Here is a 20,617-nt window from a genome sequence, read left to right on the forward strand (position 1 = left end):
CGTCCCTACTCTTACGTCGTAACACAAACTTGACGCTAAGGTAATTAGATATGTTTCCCACTTAGGCATATTAGTAATTCCTTCGGCATTGCATTGCGTGAATCTTAATAAAAGATTACGAGTTCAAATCCGGGCAAGCATCAAGTTTATTATTCATCTCGTGTTTGGCGGTTAATGACATATATATATTATCTACATACATAACATCGTGAGGATGAGTCGGATGAAAATACGCGTGTGTATCCACTTCCGCATTGGATTGGTTTTCAAACTTTCTCCGGCTCTATGTAATATGACTATTTGCGAGTTACAAGAACCGAAACAACCAATTTATTTTTTATTGTATACTGCCACTGCTACTTAATAATGTATATATTATATAAAACAAATAGGCATGTACGTTAAAATAGCTGATGTTGAAGGTTTTTCATCACAAACTGAATTCCATACTTGCGAAGTCGTGGGTTTTGCTAGTTTTAATAATAATTGATATTCGTGCGTCTGTACTCCATGATAGATATTTTCGTCGCTTGCGCAAAATTAGTGACACCAAATTCCGCATACCGAGCCACAAGACAGATAAAATACATACGTTGTTATAGTTTCGTGTTATATATATAATTGGTCTGTACGTGTATATGTCACTGCATTTGTGTCAAATCCTGAATTTAGACAGGATTTCATTAAGGATCATTAACAGTCACTACACTTGTAATAATAAAAACACATTCAGACTTAACATAAGGTGCGCGACTCTACAAGACGGCCACATCATATAATATAAAAGCATTATCAAGGTACAGTGTGTATATCATCATATTCAGTCCCATTATTTAAACATATATATTTAAATACTGAGGCTTAAATTGGACCCGGGAAGTGGCGCTGTGATCGACTTGCAAGTTTTTTGAAATGAAAACTTTTTTAGCGTTGCGCTGGTTTATCGAACGGGATAGACTCGTGGCTTCACCTCACCGACATGCTAATGTTAATATAATGAAATACAAACAATTTAAGTATTGTGGAAATTAATGATGATAATAAGGATTGAAATTTATGTAAGTACTAACAGTATATATACAAATAATATAAGTGTATTTTACTATTATTTATTTCAATTAAGCTGTATTAATATTTTGTACAGAGTTTGCGACATTCTGTGTATTTTATGAACAAAAAGCTATATAATAAAAAGGGATAGAATTATTACTTGAAGTGCCAATAGATGTGGCGATTGGACAAATATATTTAACAGTTTCATTCAAATTCTTATTTCATACGTACGAAGTCGGGCTGAGCAACTAGCAAGGTATAAAAAGTAAAGTAATTACGGCTTTGAAATCATTCAGTGAAATACCATTCCAATGCGGAAGTGATCTTTGCAAATGATATAAAAAGAAAGTACGACGACGATAAAATCAAAAAGTAAAAATAAAACTCGATTTCCACCTCTCTCTATCATTCGTAATTTGACGTATAAATGAAGGAGACAAAACATCGTGTAACAATACAAACGCTATGCATTTGTAAGAGGGTTGATGTTATACTATGATAACATCTCGTCCCGACGTCACGCGTGAGATAATGAGTTTCTATTCCATCCAAATCTTCATTAACTTTTATTAAAGATAACAAAATGAAAGTCACAAATACGACGAACCTTTTGATAAAAGAATTCAGCCTCTTACATTTATAACTGACTGACAGATATATCAACGCATAGCCCTACGGGGATCGCCATGAAAATTTGCGTACTGCGTTCCTTATGCTATATAATATTCTATATATCAGCACTAAGGAATGATTTTTTAAATTAAAACCCTAAGATATAAAGAGAATGAACGTTTGTATGAAAATCGTTCATTTAAAATTGTTCGTTCAATAAAGAACTATGGAAATTAGTATTTAGCCCGCGGGAAAAGCGTTAGTTATATATATGCGTTGATATCGACAGACTAGAAAATAAGTGGTATGCATGAAGGATAGTTTTTTTTTTTAAATTGACTGAACTGAATCAACTGATCTATTTCTTTTTTGTTAATATTAGGTATAATTTACGAAAACTTGAGATAATGTATCCGACATCCAAGCCAAACGAAGATCAACATTTCTTCTTTGACGGCGTAACGACGTTTTATTAATTTATTAAATAAAATATTATTATTATACAAAACAAATATATATAGACGTTAAAAAAATATTGATTTACATACAGGACATTGTTAATGAATGTATTTAATACGAGAAAAAGAGTAAACTTTGAGTCCTAGCGGGTTTGTCTCGATACAATTTACATTTAACTATCCCGTAAACACGATACTAGTTTTTCAAGTTAATATTGATAAATAGTATTATAGATAAAATGTTTTACAATACAAGAACAAAACCTACATTTCAAGTTACTACTATATTAATAACAAGATATAGGAAGTTATTAATTATTCATAGTTATGTACAGCAATTTTAATAATAAATAAAATTAAAAAAAAAGGCATTGTACCCAAGACGCTGGCACTGTTGCCCTCTGCATCGCTAGACTCAGCCTTTGGGCTAAATAAGCGCCAGCTCTTAAGTCACCAAATGTGATACATGTATATCACCATATTAATTATATGTATATAAATATTTAAATCTTCTCTTAAAGCTGGCTTGAATGTAAATTATAATGCCATTTAAATTTTACTTTAGTTTAAAAATCGAACATCAACTTGCATCAAGTTACAGTTGAATAAGGTCGAAACACAAAAAGGTAATTTATCAACAGACGAGTCGACAAAGAGACCGGCCATTCATGCCTGACTGCCGTGAGCATGTTGACAGCAATGGAGATAAACTTCTTTATAATATATATTGTTATTATATACCTTACGTATGTATGTGTTTGATATAGGAATTTCGTTTTTGTTTCTTTAGGTGATAGAAAAGGTTACGTATATATACGATACGTTTTGTGGTCGCAGGTTTAAGCGCTAATCCATTTGGCGGTAGCACCATTCATAACTTCTACCGCTGAAGTTCCCAAGACGGTAGCGCATTGACGGTGTAAGGATACCACTTACCATCAGGCCCATTTTTACTGACTCATTCACATTTCATACCAGAACAACAACAAGAATACTTTGAATTGATATTTGGTATTAAAATATGTGATATGTGGGTGGTACCTACTCAAATAGTGTTACACGAAGCCCCACCACCAGCAATACAAAGTTTTAGATGATATAATTATTGGTTAAGTTTTAAAACAGAGTTTTTGCAAATAGCATTCTCTGCGCTTTCGTTTCCGTCTCAACAATTTGAACATGAAATAAATTCAAGTATAGCATATATTTATATACCCGTAACCAGTAACAGCCTGTTAATGTCCCACTGCTGGGCTAAGGCCTCCTCTCCCTTTTTGGGGAGAAGGTTTGGAGCTTATTCCACCACGCTGCTCCAATGCGGGTTGGTGGAATACACATGTGGCAGAATTTCGATGAAATTAGACACATGCAGGTTTCCTCACGATGTTTTCCTTCACCGAAAAGCACGAGATGAATTATAAACAGAAATTAAGCACATGATAATGCTACATGTGCTTGCCCAGGTTTGAACCCACGTTCATCGGTTATATATATTTATATAGTATGGTAATAATAAACAATGAGATAAAATTTATTCAGTTCTCAGAACCGCATATAACACGCTTTCGTTACGACAGAGGTTTTATGGACAGTGGTCTGTAGTCTGGGGCACAATGTATCGCATTATCCACGGTGAGCCCACAGCGAGCGTGTCGGATCTGGGAATCGAACCCGGGATAATGTATAATTGGTCAGCATTCCTCGAACCGAACGCCCGTAAGACAGATGTTTAAGGCGAAGCTACGTTTTGGTGTTATCGCTTATTTTTAATATGTTTGTAAGAATTTTTTTATTAATAATCAGATTTCATTTGTTGATTACGGATTAAGATTATATATACAAGTAAATAAAAACTTATGCTTTATATTTATATAAGAAGGCGGAGAAAGAGGTACAAATCATTTCTCATGCGTCAGTTTGTAATCAGACCCGTATTTATGTCGACCTACAAGCCATCGGCCTAGCTAGACAATATGTTTAATTTTACTCTAACCGCTTCAGAGGGTTTTTTTATAGAATAGGAAGGCGGGCGAGCATATGGTAAGTGGTCACCAACGCCCATAGATATTGGCATTGTTAGAAATGTTAACCATCGGTTACATCACTAATGCCCCACCAACCTTGGGAACCAAGAAATAACGTCCCTTGTGCCTGTAATTACACTGGCTCACTCACCCTTCAAACCGAAACACAACAATACCAAGTACTGCTGTTTTGCGGTAGAATATCTTATGAGTGTTATATAATGTAATATGATAAAGTTAAATAAAATAAAAAAGACAATGGAACCTAACGGCCTTGTTAACGTTTTTTAGCGGGTGATTAACGAAACAATGCTCTGACTTCTTCTTTCGAATGTCAAAACGATAATAACAGAAAGAGACAAATCGATTGATCACTTTTCATAAGCAAGTCACGTGACTAATTTGAATTAATAACATTATAAACTATATTACGGAGTCTGGACATTTGCACACGTACACATATATTTACTGACATTTTCAGTAGTAAACACACTTAAATGTTAATTCATAGTAATTTCTAGCTATTATTTCTTTGTTGTTTTTATACGTTAAACTAAAATGATAAATTAAAACAATCAATTTGTTTTTCTTGTAGTGTGTTATTTCATGCTTGTTAAATGTAAGAGTAATTATAGACTAATGTCATTGTTTTGCAGCATAAGCATTTTTTTTTTTTAGTAACGGTCAGCGTCAACAATTTACGCAAAACATTCAGCCATGTTAATTAACAATTTTATTGCCACAACTAAAAAAAAAACATTACTACCAATTAAAAAAAAAAAATTAAATCATTTAACATTTCAATGCAAGAAATGTGAATAAATTACATTAAAAAGTAAATTAACGATTTACAAAACACTTATAACATTATAAAACCCAATTATCTTTTATAATATTATGTAAAAAAAGCATATTATTAAAATTAATTGACCGTGTAGCCTCGCCTTAATAGCGAAGTCATTTTTGGTCGATTAGTGAGAGCATTACGTTGGTAGCAATTAGACAAGATTTTGAGGTTTCATTTAGAATTTATTGCTTTAACGACCGATAGGAACTCGAGAATTACATGTTGTTAACGCGTACAAAACATTCTTTGATCACACACGTGTTTCCGTATAAATTGAGTAAATAATTTTATTTAACACAAAAATATCGAATGCACAAAATAACATTTAAATCGGTATTTGATTTTTAGCGTATTAGAGACGAACAGCTATAATTAAAATATAAGTATTGTTTAGATATTTCGAATCAATAGAAACAATGCTGTCTTCTTCTTTCGAATGTCAAATCAATGACGACAGAAAGAGATAAATCATTGTTTGTCTAAACAACGTTGATATGCGACTGCTTATTACTCTTATAACATATGTGTTTCTTATATATATATTAATATTTCTTTAATTTGTATGTTAAACATTTCATCGTCGAAGTTTTCAAAATATAACTCACGTTTCAATACAATCGATAAACCGATAAAGGTTAGATATAATATACTTAACAAAATACTTGATTCTCAACAATGCAAAAACGTAATCGCCATACTACATCGCCGGGTCGTTGGACCGCAGATAAAATAAAAACTGCGCGCGCGCATCGGGCGGTATCGCCGCCTTTGATCGCGCCGCCCGGCCCCCCTCGCTCCTACCGAGACTTTATAACATATCATTGCAATTATCGTATAAAGTATTTATACGTGTATTCATTAAACGTACACGTTATAAATGGTTTAATTCGTTTGATGTTTATTTTTAAATGACAGTAGAGTTTCGATAACGATAACATTAACAATGTAGGTATTTCTTTCTACGAAGTACCTAACTATAATACTTATGTACATTATGTACAAACAACAAATATAGTGGAGACGGCTCAACGGTTAGATCATGTTAATCGACGATTGCGGGTTCAAACTAAGGCAAGCAATTTATTTCCACGATGAAGGAAAACAGTGCAACACCAGCACGTGTCGCATGGAAATCTGCCATCCACTAATCCGTATTAGAACAGCATGGTAGAATAATCTCGAAGCAATTTCCAAAAGGTGGCCAACAATAGGACATTTGCTGGCTATATTACTTTATAATAAAACTAATAATTTAATTCTAAGTACTAAGCATTTACGGAAAATCAACCATCAATATTTGAGTCACGTAAATTGAATAAAGAAAAAATACTGTAATGAATTTATTGTCCGTTACGTAACGATTCAGTACTTACATAGAAAGGCGATAATTACATTATACAAAAAGTTACAGCTGGATGTGCAATTATTGTACAAAAACGGAATACGATACCCCGATAAGGCATCAACTAACACCTACGTATGAAAATAGCTTAATATAAATTTGAACACCTTTAATTCATGGCGGCGAACATGTCGGTGTATTTTATGGTCGATGGAACCAGTTTTTAAATAACTTAGCACTTTTTTTAAGTAAAAAAACCATCGGCTTTGTCCGTCCGCCTACCTGCTGTAATTAGACGGGCAATTTGTAGCTCTTTCCTTGTCCTTTTTGCCGTTTCGTCTGCGCAGGCGCCGCGGGCTAGGCCCGAAATCGTCAGAAATGGATTTGAAATTATACTTTTACGTGCGCGAGAGCAGGAAGCGAGACATTATTTATAATTATCGAGTATTATCGTTATAGGATTTATATATCAGTACTATAAAATAATAGAAATATAATATTCATTAGATAAAAATAGAATATTTATTAATATTATTTACTAAAAATAATTTGCTAAAAGACGTAGTTTGTATTTTAAAACAATATTAAGTCCGATGTAAGCTTTATTTTATATATGTACATATATTTATAGACATATTTTTGATCGTTACGTTAAATATTAAATAAGTATAAAAATCTTGTCAGACTATGCCGATTTAAAATACGATATATTTTGATACTGCATTTAAAACACTATCAATGATATACAACGAACTTAACAAATTAAAAAAAACTTTTCAATGAATAAATTTCAAAGTAATTTTTATACATCCCTGTAGGATTCGAATGTTAAAAACTTCCACAATGGGGCCCTTTGTTCCTTATTATCTCATACCCGTCTTAATGATAGGGTTCCAAGACAAAATAACACCTCTAAGCGTAACAAAGACGCCGCCATCGCAACGAGAAATGGGTTATCGTGTTATGTTTTCGAATTATATTGTTTTATTGTTGCATATAAAATCTATTGTTCGTAGCTAATATTAATAACAATATAAGAAAACGATTTTGCGCAAAAGTTAAGGTGTGTTATACAATTGGAACAGAGTCAAAGGATTGAATTAGTTTATTGCCTTGGGAGTGTTGTTATTGAATGGGTTATATAACGCAGTTGACTCCGATTTTAGCACAAGAAAAAGGTTTACATAAATACTATTAAGATTTAATGCAATAACGTGTAATGTTTTAAGTTTTTTTTTCCGTATTTTAGAATTGTAACAGTTATAATTATAATCATATAATTGTTTATTAGAAAGGTAGTAATTTAGTGGGTTGTTCTGTTTACGCCCGAAAAAAATGCAGCTTCTTTTTTTTCTCGTATCTTCAGAAAGATACAAGAAAACAAATAACGCTATATATATTTAAAAAAAACGTATATTCGATACGAAAATCCAAAGAGTTATAGTCCTATCCCCTCCGGTTTATCAGATCAATAATGATTAACAATTATCTCATCTAGATTGAATAAAAGGCCCGAATTCGTATGTTTATCAGATTCCTACGTTATTGATATCTACTTTTATCGTTATCATAGTATCAATTAATGGATTGATAACTAATACAGATCATATCACTGTCATTGAAGTAAATCAATCTTTTAACGTACGTTAGTCCATATTTCCCTGGTGGTAGATATTTGTGCAAGGCCGTCTGGTACCACCTACTTATCACTTACTCTATCGCTGAACAGCAATACTTTTAAGGGTGTAACTTCTTAGTGCCCATAGTTGGTGGCGCGTTGGCGATGTGAATAATGGTTAATATTTCTCACTTGTCTATAGGCACTGGTGGCCACGTATCACCAGGTGGCCCATTCGCCAGTTCCGACCACCAAGTGAACATTTAAAGATTTCGTTATTCATATTTTAAATTATCTGTTTATTATATGTTTTTATATGCCTTAATTCAACAGTTTACGATAATATCTAAAATTACAGTGGACTTGATAATTTGTTTATTATGTTGAACCTTGTACTATATTTATTTTATATTTGTTTTATAGATAAGTTACATTTACTTATAAAAATATTAAAAAATTGAGTTTGTATTTTGTTAATATTAGCTTTAAAAACGAAATTATTCAGCGCTTTAATGAATGTTAAACTAAATATCAATAACATCCTTTCAAGGAAGACAATCTGCGCTCAATAATAAATAAGTCACACACAAAAAAAAAACACGATTTACGTTAAAAAACACACACACACACACACTAAAAACAATAGATATATAAAACGCACGAATAAACCTCTCTGAAGATATCATAGAAATACTTTTAAACTGAATATGTTTTTTTTTTCAATTTGAATCAGCTGTGTGTTCTTATCATTATTATGAAAGATAATGAAACTGAAAAGGAACGCAACACTCGATATTCGCAATCGATACATAAAGTACGAAGCAAACAGGTTGCCAGCATTCACTTATCAAAATAATTTCCGAAAAAATTACCAATTTCATACTATTCAATTCCTATCCTTTTCCATTCAAATACATTTATTCAAAGTAAAAGGTTAATGATCAAATATATGGTCAAAGTAAAAACTACCACACGTCATTCTCATCTGAGAATATCTGGCGAAACAAACTCAGCTGGTATTTTGTTTGTTTAATTTTGTAATTGTTTACAATTTTTATTTTGATATAAGAAGAATCAGGAAGCAATCGTTTCATTCCGGAGGTGCTATTGAATTTATGAACTCACGAATTAACAACAATTCTTAAGTCCTTTTATTGTATTTATGTTTTTATAATCTGTAAAAACTTCGGTATATATACATTTTTGTTTCAAGTTCAATGACCTCTCATCATCAGATTTTTACTCGTGAATGGACCGGCCCACTAGTATGATCGGAGATAAAGGTCGATTTTGTACCGTCTACGAAGATTTCATGATTTTTTTTCCTAGCCAAGCTTACAAGCGATTTTAAGCCGTAATTATATGAAAATAAAATTGCTTATGACGTACGTATGTGTATCCTATACGCTAGGGTCGTCACTTTTAAAAGTATGAAATATATATGTAAATATATTATGCGTTGAAACATGGACTAATTGATTTCCATAACATTTATCTGCATACATCTTTTAATTATAGACTCCTAAATGTTATCAAACCGGAGAGAGATTAGAAATTTGTTTAATTAACATGTTCAAATTTATAAAATGAATATTCAGGTAAAAAACCACTACAATAAGCTTAGTTTTTTTTTTGATTAAACAACATTATAAAATATACATATCTAAATATTATTTATTTTTTATTATAATTTTCCTCGTCGAATCTTACTTAAATCTCTAAATAATTCTCGAATTTTCATGACTGGTAACCCTACATGAAGTCGTGTTTAAAAATTTGTTGTTGCGGCAACAAAACGTGGTTGTTCTAGATCTCAACAACGGTAACAAATTGAATTTTTTGCGCAAAAAAGATATTAACTGTTCTTTAACATTTGACTTTATAAATAATAAATAAACGCATAGCCTATTCCAACCACAAGAAGTGTATACTCAAATAAACAACTAATATTCACTATGGATTCGCGAAAAATGGCGTTTTCAATGTCCGCGAAGTTTGTAATCGAAACTTAGAAAGTTAAATTAACGTGGTTATAACTAGTTAAGTGTTGTATTATAAATAAATATAAATTAATCAAGAACTGTTTATAGTGCGTGATAAGCAGGACAATTAGAAAATCGCATGCAATTTGTAAATATACGATTTGTTTACCTTTACTCCTACTCCGATTGGAATAGGGTATAGGCAAATGTCTGTAAATGTCCCACAGCTGGGCTTATCTCTGGGGTCGAGTACACATGTGGCAAATTTTCATCCGATAGATGCAACGAAAGTACCACCAACGATGAACTTCAAAACGTTAGATAATAAAGAACCACATGGCGTTTTCAACCTAATTTATCGAACGCGTTCGATAAACTGTGATATAAAATAAAATCGATGTCATCATTGAATTTTTAAATATCTCAACTTCAATATAATAATAGATAAATATTTATAACGTAATGAAACGTATTGAGGGCGTTGTCGTCACATCAGTTACTTTATCTATATTTAAAAAAGTTATATAGATCTATAATTAATTTGTTATTCATAACAATAGAGATAATTTATAGAAGGTACTGGCTGTTTGGCGTGGTTCACCCGAGTTTAACTTTGCCCTCGTGGGTCTTAGTATGGTCTTATAATCCTAAAAAAAAACTTGACAGCAGAACTGTCAAGCTGAAAGTCACATGTTTTTTATTGGCAATTTCATACAAAAATACCAACCAGATTTAGTTAACGGTGGATTTTCCAAATTAATTTTCTCATACAAAACTTGTCTAGAAAATTACGAACACAACAAAAAAAGTCAAATCGTTTAAGTGATTTCATCGGTTTCATCCCCGTGATAAGGGAAGAGGGGCGCGAATTAAGTAAAAGCTAGCCTATGCCCGTCCTACAGATAATATATGAGTAGATTCATACACGATACTAGGAAGTCGTTCGCTGACAGTTTAAAAACTATTTCTATTAACGGTTTCAAATGTAGTCATAAGAAAAGTCTGCAGTCTTTAAAATTAGAACGAATCTGATACTCAACTCGTTCGTGTAATTACGATGAAAACAAACTCACAGTAATACGCTGTTAGATATCCTGTAAATATTATAATTATTGAAGTAAATGTCGCACATCTCTTTCTAATATTATACGATCCCATTTTCGTGTGTATTTTAAATAACGGATACTGTCTTTGAGAGTAGGGTAACTAGGTATATTGTTTTTAGACTCCTTATAACTGTCTTTATTGAAGGATTCAACGGGAAAGTGACGTTATAATAATAATAATAATATCCTGGGACATTTTTCACACACGGCCATCTGATCCCAAATTAAGCTTGTACAAAGCTTGTGCTATGGAAACCAGACAACTGATATACTACTTTTCTTTTTGTAAATACATACTTATATAGATAATTACACCCAGACTCAGGACAAACAGATATGTTCATGACCACAAATGTCTGTCCTGGGTGGGAATCGAACCCACAACCTTCGGCGTGAAAGGCAAGTGTTCTCCCAACCACGCCAACCGGCTCGTCAAACCGACGACGACGTTACCTTTCTTACTTACATTCTAGATGAATTATAAAGTATATTTTAATCCAGTTATAAGAAATATTTATAATTACACATTGCTATTCTATAATAATTATGTATCTTTCGCGATGACTCGGTATTAAGTTTGCCTTTCGTATATTTGCATACTATTATTCTTTATTGAATAATTTAAAATAAAACCGGCTTTTGATATTTAATATTCGTAAGATATTAAGTAATTAACGAGTATATGAAATATTTTTAATAATTAACTCGAATTTACACTCACGGGTAAACTAGTTTTTGTTTTACAAGTATCATGAATACTTGTAACTTGAATAAGAAAATTATACCTTAATCCATGTTTTAAGTTATGGGATAAAACCAGTGGTTATGGTTAGTCTATGCAATCGTTTTCCGTCCCATCGGATTATAAGAGTGATATAGAGTGCACTGGAGTTGGCGCAGACGCTTATGCACTATAATACCTTGCCCAAGATGCCTCATCATATTATCTTATCAACATCTTTGTTACCAACAATTATTTATTATCAAAAAACATCTCATTACCTTATCACATCCCACCTGTATGCAGTTTCTATGCAGCTCGTCTAGTGACTAGATATAAGGCCTCAGATCTCGACATCGAACCCCAGGTCGGGCCGATAAATAGTTACTGGGTTTTTGGGAGTCTGGAAGTTAGAAGACACTCCCGTGTCTCGAAAAGCACGTAAAGTAAGTTGCAGTTCAGTGTCAACTGATGCTACAGCTTAGTGAAACTGAACAAACCTTAATTTTATCTTTTATATGCTTGTATCTTTCGGCGCCTGTGATGCCTGCGTTATCTGGCATTAGCGATACACATCGACACTTAAGTCTGATAAGGAATATAAATAAAAATAAATGGTTGCCCGTGTTCAAGATACCGCTATCGGCTGTGTACGATATATCGGTAGTTTCGTTTATTCTTGACTTATAAAATATAGAACGTTAACTGTTTCATTTAGACATATAGATCTTATTGTTTCAACAGATTACATAGAGATTATATTTATTTACTTATTTGGCATTATAATTATTAATTATTAGTGCCTAACTAACCCTCAAGTAAAATTATTTACGATGTCTGCGGATGCCCTGTGATATATTATAGGCTATAATATAGTAACAGCCTGTTAATGTCCCACTGCTGGGCTAAGGCCTCCTCTCCCTTTTGAGGAGAAGGTTTGGAGCTTATTCCACCACGCTGCTCCAATGCGGGTTGGTAGAATACACATGTGGCAGAATTTCAATGAAATTAGACACATGCAGGTTTCCTCACGATGTTTTCCTTCACCGTTAAGCACGAGATGAATTATAAACACAAATTAAGCACATGAAAATTCAGTGGTGCTTGCCCGGGTTTGAACCCACGATCATCGGTCGGATTTCATCAGGGGCGGTCATGGTTTAGTTTTTATTGAAAGCATTGAAGCATTTTTTGAAGTCAACTAAGAGTGGAATAAGCGGATCTTGGCTTAAGACCGGAGGTTAAAATTCAACAAGCACACATACACACACACAACTTTTTTATATTAAGCAATATGTAAATATATTTATTTGATTTATAAAATTATATTCATTTAGCTCACTTATCTATATCTTAATTTAAGCAATTTAACATTATAAATTCCAGTATTTATTTTCTATGAACGTACAAATAAATCTTTTCAATAGATGAATGAGGGCCTGGTGACCTGACCAGGTCCTTTTTTAGTCACCAGTCGCTGCAGACATATGCTACTGTACATAGCTGATAAGATTTGCTTTTGTAATATGGACAAATAAATAAATTCCTTCAATCATTCATTTCTTTTGGATGGGCGTGTACCGCCTTCGTCTTCATCTACACTTTCCATCAGGTGAGATGGAAGACAAACGCCTATTCCATTACAACTATTTAAAAAAAAAGCACCGCTGAGTCTTAACGTGTTTAATTTGGACGTTCATCTCAAGCTATTGAACGTCACAGTTTCCAAAATTACAGCTTCCAACATTAACTAGAGTTTTAACCGAAAAAAAAAGCTGTCAAATATTTATTAATTATAAAATTCTAAGAAGTGATTGATTTCGCATCAATTCCAATTTGAGTCCAATAAAATATTATTAAGTATCTTCTTTGATCGTAAATATCATTTTTAATTGCTTAAATCGAATCATAAAAAATATAATTTTAAATTAACGCTATCGTTTCACGAAATTAAAACAACTCAAATGTGTTACTATAGAAGAACGTTATTGAATCGACTCTTAAAAGCCCTTAATAATGGATTCGTGATCGAGTAACCTGTTCGAAGCTGAGATGCGGCGCATTTGAACTCGGATACTCGGACTCAATCAAAACGATCAGACATGCGACTGAGACCGCAAGCCTTAAGGTAAGTGTGCATTGACAAGGGCCCCGCGTCGCTTACACTGCTGAATCCAGATGAAGAATATATGATTTTGAAAAATATAAAAACATCGCACAGTTTTTTGTGTCTAAGACTAAATTCTTTATTTTATGTCTCTTATAAAAGTTAAATTGTGAAACAGACTTAGCTATCTACAAATTTGACAGCGTGCTACAAAACAGAGCTTAGTCTTATTTAAATTTGCGGTCATAATTAAATGCTAAAAACTAAGTTTTTTTTTATTTCACAACATTTGCATATTTTAATATTACAGATAGTAAAAAACTAAATAAATATCACAACTTTAAAGCTAATTAGCTACAAATGAAATCATAGGTTCCTTGTTCATATATAATTTAAAAAAAAACGAATTGCCTAATTGTCATAACGCGCGAAATTTGGTCTTACGTTGACAAATAACTAACATACTTAATATTGAATGGTAAAGAGAAGTTTTACATAGCACAAGTCATTATAATATACATTTATATTATTTTCGCTTTAATTTCTAAGTTAAATAAGTATTAAATATTACAAATGCAGATAGAGAACACTAAACGAACATTATTATTTTAGGTGTAATAATATATAATACTGAGAACGTAGGTACGTATTATTACTAAGCTGAATTCTGTTTATACGACACCATTAGTATACCAAATTCTCATGGTGTAAACTAACTTTTCGCATTACTAATATATCGCTAACAAAAAGGAATCTTTGATGTTCCGTTCGATCGTAATGCCGCATGTTTATATGTGTAACATGATTACGTGAAAAATGTTTATAAACGCTAAAACGCACACACATTTCATATTCAGTTGGAAGTAAAATGTCAGTCAACGCGGCCGCTTTGATGCGGACTTCAATTTAAATTTATAATTTATTCAAAATAATAAAAAAGACGGTGCAAAAAATAAGCACATATAAGAACTTAAATTACTTTTAATGATACCGAGATAAAAGAGTTTTAATTGGTGTTAATTTTTTTACTTTAATATACTTAATAAGTCAAAGATAAAGCAAAGATGCAACGTGTTCTGCTTAATATATCCGCTTTTTAATATCTTATCAATTAATTATAAACATTAGCATGAAATTCTCGTGTGAATAGACCGGACCTTATCTCGAAATACCCTGTTGAACATACACAGTAGCGAAATCAAACAGTAACCCCTCAAACCGTGCATTGTAACAGATAATATTAACAAGTCGTTAAATCTATTCATCTGTCACTCGTAACCCTTACTAAGCAATAAATTGCCTCCCCTACCATAAAGCTTATGAACCGATATTAATAGAAAAACATTTTGGTTGGAGATAAAAATATTTGCACGGTTTATTGCGTGTACCGAAAGGCTTGCATGCTGATTTAATTAAATATATTTTTGTTTAACTATACTAATTATTATATGACAATAATAGAATGATTTTTTTAAGTTCTCCTTTTTTTAATCTAATAAACAAATACATGTTTTAAATAACATATTTAATAAGTATTATTATAAATAATTTACTGTTTACATTATATTAATTTGACTCGTTTCGATGTTTGTATCAAACGTAAACAGACTAAAATTATCGTCAAAATAAATAATTTATTTTTCGCGTACTAATATTTTCCTCTGGTAATTGTGTTGTGTTAGGTCGCTGTTTGCATGTAATGATTAGTTTGTACTAATTAATTCTTAGATTCGCATAACTCGTAATATGTTTCATAAGAGTCTAGGTAGAGTTCGCGTTAAATATGTAGAGCACCTCCAATTGTATCAAACTTTATTCTAACTATTCAAAATTCAACACTTTGACGTTACTCTATTATTATATGTACTTATAATTTACTTGTTAGTAAATAGAGATGAGAAAAAAAGTAATTGTAATAAAATATTGCTTTAACTTACCGCTTCCTCAGCTTCTTTCTGATCCCTGTGTCCCATAAGATTAGGCATAGCTGTCCAGTTATAACCAAGGTCCTGGCACTGAGACAGCTTAATCCTCTCGCATTTTCCACCTTCGACCTCCTCCTGGTCAGCGGCAACCATCCAAACCAGGAGAAATATACACAAAAACCGACCCATCATTGTTTCACAGTTAATAAATACAATATAATGTATATATTTTTAGTCATATTAAAACTATTCAGTCATAAAAACACAACACTATCGTATAAAGTTTACGGAACGTCTTTCAAATGAGCGCACGTCTTTCCTCAAACGAAGTTCGTAGCGGACTGATTCAAATTTCGAACGCGGCGCGGCTCAAAGGCAGAGGCAAACTTGGAACCGGTCGGCCGCGGCCGGTGCGTTCTAAACGCACATATGTTTCGATAAAACTTTGAACGCATGAACATGGCATTACGAAGTAAAAAAAAAGGAAAGGTGCCTAATTCGTGCAACTCAACGCAATCAGTGGGAGTAATTTTGTAGCATCGCTATAACCGAGGGAGATGAGCGAGACAATGATGCACAGATTAAATTAAGTGTATATGCCCATAGGGATGGATTATATTTTTTTAAATTGCTACAATAAAAGTGTTGGACAATTGAGAAGTTTGGGAATTTTATTACGGATCGATAGGGGATTAGAACAATCGAATTAATTTATTCAGTTATAATTAGCTTTTTTACTCTTAAGACAGGTCGTTGAACTTACACTACACATCACAAAGCTATCTGGATATAATTTTCTTATATAACGACAAATTAAGAATGGAAGGTATATTTAAAAAAAGTATATAGATTATTGACCACAACCCCTAGATCACAATACCGGAAGACCTGCAAAAGAGCCAACCTATGGCTTTTATCGCATATTCTTTTATCTCCCAGGCATCCCAAGTAGAATACACAATTAGGCCCCTTCATTACATCACTCCAATAACACCTTTAATATGTAAACAATATAATGCAATTCCGACTCTATTTCAAACTGTTAAGATCAAAAACCGCACAACAATCTACATATCTCGGTTCGTTGTCTTCACCACTGTAAGTGGACCTGCAAATCGTAGGGACATCGTTTCATGTTGAAAGACAAGGAAGGTTGTTTTTATAGTGGTTGTTTGTATGAATAGTTGCATTGTGTGAGCGGGACGCCTGATCGAGAGTCAAAGGCGCCGCCGAGCAGCGCGTACGCAGCCCGGACGAGAGCGGAATGCCTAATTAAGGACGCATGCGTGGACTGTTGGGTGATGATTGTGGTCCGAGTTATGAAAAAAAAAAGTTAATTTAGATTATTATTTTTGTGTATAATTTTTTAGTATACTAATTTGCAAAAGGTTTTTGAAACAACAAAACTAGTTATACTGATTTGACTTATTATATATATTCATATTTAACATATCGAGCTATGTATACATATTAAACAGTTTCAGCTATTTCAATTTTGTATATATTTCTTATCGTATATATTTGTTTTCTTCTTTCAAAAGTCAAATTTCTAACGTCAGAAAGAGAGAAATGTTTGTAGCTTATTTAGCTTTTATACAACGTTTATTTTTAAAGGAGCAGTGTGGTGGAATAAGCTCCAAGCCTTCTTACCAAAGAAAGTAGAGGTTAATCTAGCAATGTGTGACAAGCTGTGACATTTAGATAAAGTTCTTAATATTAATAGATACAAAATTTTTAGCGCAAAATTACCCAAGAGAATGTCAGTAAAATTTATTAATAATAATTTCTTGGCCACGCCTAAATTTCAACATAAAAATAATTAAAGGTCCCGGTCCGTGATGTTACGGGCGAAAGTGGACCAGCCCGCACTGACGCTCCATGGGGAGATTATTGTCTGTGGAAATACAGACAAGCCCGAAGCATTACGCGCTTTGCTTCCTTCTGAATTTGTTAAATTTCATACGAATAAAAATATTTATTTATTTCCATATCACAATTAAAAGACAAACAATAACAATATAAAACGTACTAACAAATCTTAAAGGCATGTGTCTGGAGTAGATAAATAAAAATCTATATTCCAGACGTCAGCGCTCATCCGTATTATAGTTTATAAAATTTCTTGTTTTAAACAGAATACATAAATTGTGATATATAAATAAACAATTAATAAATGATAAATAATAAATAAATATCATGGAAAAAAATGTAATGATACAAACTTATAGTCCAAGGAATTAGGTAGTATTTACGTTACTATAATTGACAAATGATGTCTGCAGAAATTATCGCAAGAATTCACTGATAAAGAATTCAGTAACGCTTTGGTAAGTGGCAAGTAAGTCCTAAGAATTATTCGTCAACGTTATCGTGAATAATTGAGCAATATTGTGATATTATCAGACATATTTAGATTATATCATAAATAATTATTACTTCCTGGTTTCGATCGCACATTTTAATTTATAACTTTAATCGTATTTTTAGAAAAGGATATTAAATAATAAATTAATTTTGAATTTCTCACAGACAATAAATTGATATTTAATTAATGTTAGTAACATATTTAAAACCGAAATAGCAGTGGATACGATCTTAACCGAAGATGGAAGTCAAGAAGTAAGAAGAGTGGGTTCAAATCGCTGAATTTTTCAGTGTTTCATTTGTCTTTATTCGCCGTGCTCAGCGGTGAAGGAAAACATCGTGACACCTGCATGTGTCGGATAAAAATTTGGCGCATTGGAGCAGCGTGGTAGAACAAGTTCCGTATATTATATAAAAGAAATCTATGCCGAGCAGTGGGACTTTTGGCAAAAGGAAAACATGTTGAAGATTTTTAGTTATTTTATTTTATGTGTTGCATTTACAAGAACCCGATTCTTTACTATTATGATAACAGTCACACTATCACTTTAATAGTTTTAGTTATATTCCTTCTTAACATGAATTTTCAAGCAAGAATTTTTCTATCCATTCGCCTCAATAACTAGTTTGTTTATTTGTTTAATCGCTCTTATCTCTGAAACCGCTGGTCGGTTTTGAATATTTTTTAATTGCATTTGATATCCCAAGGCAATTCATTATCACGCTTCGGCCTGCGGTGGCGGAGCAGCTCTCTTATAAAACGCTAAAGTTACAAACTTGTGCCAACGACAAAGTACAGTCGGCCGAGTATCGTAATTAATACGTCAGATATGGCTCGGCCGGCGGCTCGATTGACAGCACATGCAAATGTGCAGGAAGCGATCGCCGAACAACTACCGAGCGCCGACCGCTATCGACTTGCGCCAAATTAATTAATATTTACGACGTTTTTATAACGCGACTCTGATTCAGCTGAGTCATACAAATTTCACTAGACTTTATATTCCATGCGTTCAAGTTTATACCGCTGAAATTATATCTGACATTTGGTTCAATAACTTTCTTCGATCGAAGTTCTACAATGTAATCATTTCTTAATAACGTTGAAATTCGTAGTCAACCGAAGATAACCGATATAGATAGACGAGTTAGCATGCTGAAGTCCTGTGATGTGTGAAGTCCCCACACAAAGTTGCAAAAACGGCAAGGTAGACTGACAGCATAAAGAAGACGACGGGAAACCGCTGGATACAGAGGACACAGGTCCGGTGCCAATTAGGGATGTCCAGCAAGGACATTTAAAAGTTGAAGAATATTTGAAAAACGATTTATTGATACTCAAACCTTCTTTTTGATATTTTTGATGTTAAGCTTACAATTTATACTGGGGGCCACTTCTACTAACAAATCGTTACTTTATCGCAATCGAATCGATATGAATCGTTGCTGTTTTTTCCGCTTTCCTATTCTTTAATTTAATTATCGACTATTGCCATAAAAGTTAACAATTACGTTTGATATTGACATAACGGTATATGTTAACATATTATTGGTTCGGTTCCGATTCGAATAAATACTGATGATTCATAGTTGCATCGGAATTGAATCGGGAACGTATCGTAATCGTTATAAATTAGTAGAATTCGGCCCCTGGTACTGTTTGTTCTAAGTACTCATATTCAAACTCTTTAAAGCGAGATGAAGGACGAATCGGGTAGACCCCGTGGCTGGTACACATGAATCTATTTCTAATTCATCTTGCGCTACGCGGTGATAGAAAACATGTGTTTTCATTAACCCTCTTTGGAGCAGCTCTGTGGATTACGCTCTAAACCATCAAAAGAATAGGAAGCCTTTCCCGAGCTATGTTATGTTTAGAGGCTGTTTTTTACTTTTACTAAACTCTTCCATCAACAACATTTTACTGGTAGAAGCCATACGCCGTATTTGAAATCCAAAGGAATATATATTACACCATAATAATTTAAGTTGTTTTGATCTCTTTATTGTACATAGAAAAACATGGAAACATACACAAAAAATCACTTAATGCTATTTCGATTTAAACGTTTACAAAGAAATACCCCTTTTATCCCAATAAGGGATCTCTTCCAGTCGACATTGATAATGTGTGGGATAAATTATCTTTAGATTATTTTATTATCATTTATTTGTACAGTAACTATTTTTAATGTTCATTTGTATTTATTTAAGACTTCAATTTAAATATTTACGTAATCTTTAGATTTAAAAAAAATTAATAAAAATGGAATAAATACACGTATACACAATAAATATAACAATATGATGAATAAGACTGAGAGCAACGACTTAAGTGCTTGCGTAATTCGCAGATCCAAAGTTTTGATTAATTATAAAGACTAACTATTATTTTTCTTGCCGGTTCTCCTCAGCAAAATCTACGATGAAACGATGATATTTTAGCCAGCTTTACATT

At 32.7% G+C, this 20,617-nt stretch overlaps 1 protein-coding gene across 1 annotated transcript in view; it reads right to left on the reverse strand.

Annotated features, from left to right (window-relative positions):
• The window catches only part of LOC126771610 (frizzled-10-like), a 28,168-nt gene extending 12,045 nt beyond the window's left edge, over positions 1–16,123 (reverse strand). Inside the window, exon 1 of the mRNA XM_050491591.1 lies at positions 15,808–16,123. Coding sequence (XP_050347548.1) covers positions 15,808–15,987 — 180 coding nt within the window. The 5' untranslated portion in view covers positions 15,988–16,123. The remainder of the gene's footprint in view (positions 1–15,807) is intronic.
• Positions 16,124–20,617: the final 4,494 nt, after the last annotated feature.

This window comes from Nymphalis io, chromosome 11 (assembly GCF_905147045.1).
Source record: "Nymphalis io chromosome 11, ilAglIoxx1.1, whole genome shotgun sequence".
NCBI lineage: Eukaryota > Metazoa > Arthropoda > Insecta > Lepidoptera > Nymphalidae > Nymphalis > Nymphalis io.